Raw genomic sequence first — 8,090 nt, forward strand, 5'->3', positions numbered from 1 at the left:
AGAACTTACAGGATGTAGTCATACCCAAGTTGCAAGAGGCAGACAGCTGGGTGACCATCAGAGGGGAAGGGAATAGGAAGATTGTGCAGAGGACCACTTCGGATAGTGTGAGTGGGGTGGTGGGAATTGCATACCAGAGGAAAGCTACAGTGACCAGTTATCTGAAACGGAGTCTGGCTCAGAAGGGAAGGGAGGAGAGTGGTGACAGGGGAACAATGGGACATCCTGTGGACATGCAAGACTCCTGGATGCCATGTTGCCTTCCAGATTCTATTTGGGGGATGTCTTGGGTTAGGGCCACAAAATTCCTAAGGGGGAGGGTGAGCAACCAAATGTTGCATGTATTAGCCCCAATCCTTTGGAAAGGAAAAAGGATGCGGTCCTAATAAGGAGTTGGGCAGAAAAGCAGTACCTCAAGCATAGTAGTCTCTGCATTCTTGCCTATGCCACAAACTGCTGAAGGTAAGAATAGGCAAATGTATGACTGCAGGGAAGGATTTCAGATTTGTGGATCATTGGGATCTCTAAATGGCCTGTGAGGAAGTGGAAGGGTGGGTTAGCAAGTTTGCAGATGACATGTGTTGGTGGTGGTGTGGATAGTGTAGATTAGAAGGTTGTTGTATGGTAGGTCACAACAGAACATTGACAGAATACAGAATTGGGCTGAGAAGCAGCAGATGGAGTTCAATCAGGAAAAGTGAAGTGAGGTTGAATTTGCAGGAAAATTACAAGGTTATTGGCAGGATTCTAAACAATGTGGAGAAACTGGGATCTTGAGGTTCATATTAACGGCAAAGTTGCAGCACAAGTTCAGGATCAGAATCGGGTTTAATATCACTGGCAAATTAGTTCACTTGGTGATAGCAGTACAATGCAATACATGATATAGGATTTACTGTAAGTATATGTATATTAAGCAGCTAAATTAAAAATATTAGTGCAAAACTAGGTAGTGGTCACTGGTTCAATGTCCATTTTGGAATTGGATGGCAGAGAAGCTGTTCCTGATGGTAACGATGAGAAGAGGGTGATGAGAAGTTGATCAGGTGGTTGAGGACTGCATAAAAGCCAAGCCAAGGGCAAAAGTTAGCCAAAATGAATGGGACATTGGATGGTTTGGAAGCTTTTAAAATCTAACTAAAAAGCTGTAAGTGAAAAGATGAAATGAGGGGAAAACTAGCCAAAATAAAGCAGGATACTAATTTTTTCAGTTGTGTAAAAGGGAGGTGAGAGCTGACTGGAAAATGATGTTGGTGAGGTAGTAATGGGGGACAAAAGGCAGATGAACTTAAGTACTTTGCATCAGTCTTCATTGTGTAAGACAAGCTGTATGCCAGAGGACTGAAGGGGGAAAAGTGCTCAGTGTTAAGGTGGATAGACACCTGGACAAGATGGACTACATCCCAGAATCCTGAGAAGCTACTGAAGAGGTGACAGATGCATTAATCATGATATTTCAAGAATCACTTGATCCTGGCATGGTCCTGGAGAACTGTAAGATTGCAAATGTCACTCCACACTTTAAGGAGCGCTAAGAGGAAATTGTAAGTCAGTTAGCCTAACCTCAGTGGTCAGTGTTGGAGTATTAAGGATACATTTTGGGGTACTTGGAGGCTAAAGATAAATCAGTCGGCATGGTTTCTGTAAAGGGAAATCTTGTCTGACAAATCTGTTAGATTTCTTTGAGGAAGTAACAAGCAGGTTGGACAAAAAGGCAATAGATGTCATTTATTTGAATTTTCAGAGTCCTCATTCAAGACTCCCAGAAGGTTTACAGGGTGAGTCTGTGGTAAAGGCAAATGCAATGTTAGCATGTATTTCAAGGGGAATAGAATATAAAAGTAAGGAGATAATGCTGAGCTTTTATAAGACACTAGTCAGGACGCACTTGGAGTATTGTCGATTATTCTTGGGCCCCTTAATCTCAGAGGATGTGTTGTCATTGGAGATGGTCCAGAGGAGGTTCAAGAGGATGATTGTGAGAATGAAGGGGTTAACATGAGGAGCATTTGTCAGCTTTGGGCCTGTATTAACTGGAATTTAGAAGAATGCGGGATATCTCTTTGTAACCTACTGAATGTGGAAAGGTCTAAATGGGGTGGAGTGGGGGTGTTGAGCATAAAGTTTCTCTCTATGCTGATGACATTACTCTCTCTCAAATCCATCTACATCCTTACCTCTAATGTTTTCACTTCTTGACCAGTTTAGCCAGATCTCTGGCTATAAACTTAATTTACATAAGAGTGAACTTCTCCCAATTAATAAAGAAGCACAAGAACTAACATTTCATGATCTCCCTTTTAAAGTAGTCCATAATCAATTTACTTATCTTGGAATTACAGTCACAAGGAAGTTTAAAGATATCTTTTGTGAAAACTTTGCCAACCTTTCATTTGCTATAAAACAGAGTCTGGTACAATGGTCACCTCTATGTCTTTGGTCGGTCGTATTAATGTTGTTAAAATGTATGTTCTCCCCAAATTTTTATACCTATTTCAATCTATCCCAATTTTTATTCCTAAATCTTTTTTTGATTCCTTAGACTCTATTATTTTGTCATATCTGTGGCAGAATAAGCGCTCTAGAATTAATAAAAATCCATCTCCAAAAATCTAAAAAAGAGGGTGGCATGGCTTTACCTAACTTGCGTTTATATTATTGGGCAGCTAATATACGTTGTGCTACCTTCTGGTCTTTCTTCCATGGCCAACCCGAGTGCTCTAACTGGGTGGCGATGGAGCTGAGCTCCACTAAAGAATTATCTATCTCTGCACTTCTTGGCTCTGCACTCCCTAGTAGTCTGCCCAGATCAATAGCTAATCCACTTCTTAGACACACTTTGCGTATATGGGCTCAGATCAGGAAATGCTATGGTTTCCAGGGGTTTTCCGTTTCCAGCCCTATTGCTCATAATCACCTTTTTTAACCTACTACATACGATTCAGCATTCCAGGTTTGGTATAGGAAGGGCATTAGACATTTTGAAGATCTTTTCATTAATAATCGCTTCGCTTCTTTTCAGCAGCTCTGTTAAGTTCAATCTGCCCAATGCTCATTTTTTCAAATATCTCCAAATCCAACACTTTATTGCTCCTTTAATTCCTAACTTCCCTGAAATGCCTGCAAAAAATGCTATGGACCTATTTCTTTCCATGAATCCACTAGGTAAAGGCTTAATATCAATCATCCGAGATAAACTAGCGGCCTTACGACGGGCCCCCATGGATAAAATCAAAATGGCCTGGGAGCAGGATTTAAATATCTCCTTATCTGAGGAGAGCTGGGATTCAGTTCTCAAATCGGTTAACTCAACCTCTCTTTGTGCTCGCCACTGCCTTTTACAGTTTAAGATAGTTTGTTCATAGAACCCATATGTCTAAATCTAATCTCGATTCTACCCTAGCGTTGGTCCACTCTGTGATAAATGCAAGAGGGGCATGGCTTCTCTCATCCATATGTACTGGTTCTGTCCTAGTTTGGAGAAATTTTGGAAAGATGTCTTCACTATGTTATCATGTATTCTGAATCAGCACCTAGAACCAAACCCCTTAATTGCTCTGTTCAGTTTTTGGGGCGAGACAGATTTATGTCTGGGTCTGACCAAATGCCAAATATTATCCTTTGCCTCTCTCCTGGCTAGATGCTTGATCCTCCTCAGATGGAGAGATGCTGCCCCGCCCACTCATGCTCAATGGCTCAACGACATCATGGCCTGTTTGGACCTCAAATTCATTATTCAGTTCTCAATTCAGGTCTAAAGTTCCACAAGGTCTGGAGACCTTTTATCGAGTACTTTCATAACCTTCCTCTTGACTAGGGTTTTTTTTTCTTTTTGGTCCCTTGCTTTCAGCTCCTTTTTTTTCTGGTAGAAGGCATTATTATCCTCTGTTGCTGAGTGTATTCACAGTCTGGGAGCTTGGCTGTCCTGACTTATTCTCTCTATATTGTGTTGTGGTTGGTCTGGAGTTGCTGTTGTTTTTTCTTGTGTTGAGGGGCTTGGGGAGGACACTGAGCTTACTTGTCTTTAATTTAGGTGCTTTTTTTTTTGCTCAATTCTCTTCCTTTGTAGCATATTGTTATTGTATGCTTAATTTTGCACTGTTTTAATGTTCCTCATTGGGATTTGGGGTTTTTAATTTGTAAAATGTTTTGAAAAACTAATTTTAAAAAAAGAATTGAGATTACATGGATTTGCAGACAGTTTTGCAGATTGTTCCTCATTCAAATAACTTGCACCAAATTACAGGGATCTGGCAAAACGCTGTTTAGTTATGTATGATGTAAAAACTCTTTGGAAATCAAATGAAGTATTTAACTGTGCTGAAAATAGCACTTCAAAATATTTCTCAAATGTTTTTTAAAAAAACTCCATGAAAGATTGAAATTCCTGGAACATCTCATTCTGGGCTTTCCAATACAAGTTTCGAGCATCATTGGCTATCTACTGAACAAGTTTCTTTAAGATTCACTAAGTTCAGGCCATTTAAAGAAACTGCAAAATTCATAATGTATGCCAGCAGGATAACATGAGGAAACTTGAAAATGTTGCAGTGGATTGATCTGGATTATTTTGAAATGCGATTGTTCTACAAAGCAGCTCAATTTGGAGCCAGAAATTTGACTTAAAAGCTGAGCTAGAAAATACTGGCAAGAGATCAATTAGTGACTGGAACAAAGCAAAAAAAAAAGAGTTAAAATGGAGGTTCTGAAACTCTGGAATTTGATCTCTGAAACTTTTAACTGTTTAGAAAATCTTGCAAGGCATTATGAGCACCACATTTATTGATGAGTCATTTTTAATGAACTTGGTAAAGTCTAACTGCAACAGTAGCCTTGCTGATGAAACTGATGCTACATACATGACTCTCAAACAACAATAGAAGCCAGATACAAAATATTGTCATTATTGTTGCGGTCACAAGTCTTGATGTAAATTGTTTACTTTTATGCATATAACCAAACTATATCATCTTCACATTTGTGTGGTACAAATAGAAGGGTTTTTAATTGACCTTAAAGATTAATATTTCTGAAGATTTCTAACATGATTTCAATCTATTTGTTATACTAATATAATGGTACTATAATAAAACAAAATAAGCAACTAGACTTGGACTTTATCCATTTAGTCCACAATTATTCTTAATGCATTAATAATGTCTGCTCAAAATTACCATGGTGTGTGTGATCAGCCATGATCTCAGAATGGTGGTGTAGACTCGAGGGGCCGAATGGTCTACTTCTGCACCTATTGTCTATTGGTGTGTGCCCAAATTGGCAATGATCTCAGGTTCACCATTACTTTTCTATGTAGTTATCAGAAAAGTGAAATATTCTGTTCAGTTCTTGGGGGAGAAATTAAATGTTTCCATGTTCTATCTTTAAACAACATTCAACCAAATTTAATGTTATTGAAGTAGATTAACTTTTTTGGGTAGGAAAGTAAATTAGAGTTCATGTTTGATTTCTTTCAGATTCTGGTTTTCGGTCCTCGTTTGGCATTAAAGAAATCTTAACTGCATCTGCTGTTGGTGCATTCTTGCTTGTGTCACTAGCACTAGCCCTCTGCTTTGTGATATTTAAAAGATCACACAAAAAGAATTTCAAACCTCAAAACCCATATGCAGCCAGTATATCAGGAAGAAATTCAACTTCAGAGGAATTGGAAAGCGAGGAACTTATTGTGCGGCGTGGAAGTGTAAATTATATCATTCAGAAAATTTCAACCAATATCTGAAGAAGTGAGTGATCAAGAAACTGATTTTGATATGACCAGTTCACCTTCGAGAAAAACTTGGCCTGTTGTTAAGATGTTTCCTTGATGAAAGGAATGACAGAAATTGGAAAGATGCAGAGATTCAGTTTTGAAACTACATGGGAAGAGTTGTGTGCAACACCTGGCATTCCTTGAATAAGATGGCAATATTCTATATAGTTTGAGACTGGTTCTGGGAGTAAGTGCTCAGAATATATCTTCACTGCACTCTATACACTGTTTCATACAGCAATGCTATTAAAAACCTAAATGATAGAAAGGAGCTGGATTCCATGTTTTTGTTCTTGTGCCAGTTCTTTGCATTAGAGTGAAAATATTTGAACCTGTTTGAGCAATGACTGAAATCTGATATTCCATCAGCAACAGACAATTGAAGTCACTCTACTTTTAGTTGCTTTAGTTTTGTTGGTAACTAAATAATTTAATATTTTTCTTCAACCATTGGGTTTAAAGACAGAAGTTTTTATGGTGGATCATGGTGTATGAAAAGCAAAAATAAACCCTGTTACTTATCTCACATCTTGTTGGGTTTTATTGAAAACTTGATTTGCATTACCTTGAGTGAATGGATCACCTGATGGAATTTGTATTGTCAGAGGTCCAGGTTGTACTAGCATTTTATCAAAGACTTTTATTCCCTACTTTGTTTTTTCCCTAATGAATGAAAAGTGCCCTGCTCCTTTCAGGATTGCTTAACTAGGTTTGTAAACAATTTTGGCACATCTTTGCTCCAAACATCAGATAAAGTACAGCATCCAGTAAATCATAAACTCTTCTTGCCAATTAGGAGGTAACGGGATGAGGTGAGGTAGGTTTACCTGTGTTAAGTGTGGAAAGGTGGTATGTGTGAGGCTGGTGTTCTGTGCTCAGTGTCAGATGTGGGGGAGGTCCTGGAGTCTCCCAGCCTCCCGGATGGCCATACCTGCACCCAGTGTGTCGAGCAGCAGCTCCTGAGGGATCGAGTTAGGGAACTGGAAATGCAGCTCGATGACCTTTGCCTGGTCAGGGAGAGTAAGTAGGTGATGAAAAGGAGTTATAAGCAGGTGGTTGCACTGGGGCCATGGGAGACAGACAGGTGGATCACAGTCAGGAGGGGGAAGGGGAAGAGTGAAGTACTAGAGAGTACCCCTGTGGTTGTACTCCTGTTTGAGTACTGTTGGGGGTGGGTGGGACAGCCTACCTGGGGGAAGGGGCAGTGGCCGTGCTTCTGGCACAGAGTCTGGCCCTGTAGTTCAGAAGGGTAGGGAAAGGAAGAGGAAGGCAGTAGTGATAGGGGATTCTATAGTTAGGGGGTCAGAAAGGCGATTCTGTGGATGAAGGGAAGAAGCTCAGATGGTAGTTTGCCTCCCAGGTGCTGGGTCTGCAACGTTTCAGATCGCTTCCAAGACATCCTGCGGTTGGAGGGAGAACAGCCAGGGGTCGTGGTACATATTGGTACCAATGACATGGGTAGGAAAAGGAAAGAGGTCTTGAAAGAAGACTACAGGGAGTTAGGAAGGAAGTTGAGAAGCAGGACCACAAAGGTAGTAATCTCGGGATTACTGCCTGTGCCCACGCGACAGTGAGTATAGGAATAGAATGAGGTGGAGGATAAATGTGTGGATGCAGGATTGGAGCAGGGGGTAGAGATCCAGATTTCTGGATCATTGGGACCTCTTTTGGTGCAGGTGTGACCTGTACAATAAGGACAGGTTGCACCAAAAGCTTTGAGATATGTCTATTTTAACGCAAGGAGTGTTGTGAACAAAGCGGATGAGCTTAGAGCATGGATTAGTACTTTGGGATATGGTGTGGTGGCCATTACAGAGACTTGGATGGCTCAGGGACAGGAATGGTTACTTCAAGTGTTGGGTTTTTGATGTTTCAGAAAAGACAGGGAGGGAGGCAAGAGTTGGGGGAGTGGCTCTGATCAGAGATCGTGTCACAGCTGCAGAAAAGGTGGAAGCCATAGAGGGATTGTTTCTGTGGGTGGAGGTTAGGAACAGGAAGGGGTCAATAGCTTTACTGGGTGTTTTTTGTAGGCCGCCCAATAGTAACAGGGATATCGAGGAGCAGATGGGGGAAAAGATCCTAGAAAGGTGTAATAATAACAGTTGTCATGATGGGAGATTTTAATTTCCCAAATATCAATTGGCATCTCCCTAGAGCAAGGGGTTTAGATGGGGTGGAGTTCGTTATGTGTTCAGGAAGGTATCTTGACATAATATGCAGATAAGCCTACAAGAGGAGAGGCTATACTTGATTTGGTATTGGGGAAACGAACCTGGTCAGGTGTCAGATCTCACAGTGGGAGAGCATTTTGGAGATGGTGATC

General features: G+C 40.6%; 1 protein-coding gene across 9 annotated transcripts in view; it reads left to right on the forward strand.

Annotated features, from left to right (window-relative positions):
* Window positions 1–6,293, forward strand: part of LOC132402960 (uncharacterized) — a 33,634-nt gene extending 27,341 nt beyond the window's left edge. For 8 of the 9 annotated variants that reach the window (XM_059986118.1, XM_059986119.1, XM_059986121.1 and 5 more), the window contains one exon: window positions 5,475–6,293. In XM_059986118.1, the coding sequence (XP_059842101.1) occupies window positions 5,475–5,737 (263 nt within the window). In that variant the 3' untranslated portion in view covers window positions 5,738–6,293. The remainder of the gene's footprint in view (window positions 1–5,474) is intronic. The other variant, XM_059986126.1, reaches the window with a different exon arrangement.
* The last annotated feature ends 1,797 nt before the right edge of the window (window positions 6,294–8,090 follow it).

This window comes from Hypanus sabinus, chromosome 12 (genome assembly GCF_030144855.1).
Source record: "Hypanus sabinus isolate sHypSab1 chromosome 12, sHypSab1.hap1, whole genome shotgun sequence".
Lineage (NCBI taxonomy): Eukaryota > Metazoa > Chordata > Chondrichthyes > Myliobatiformes > Dasyatidae > Hypanus > Hypanus sabinus.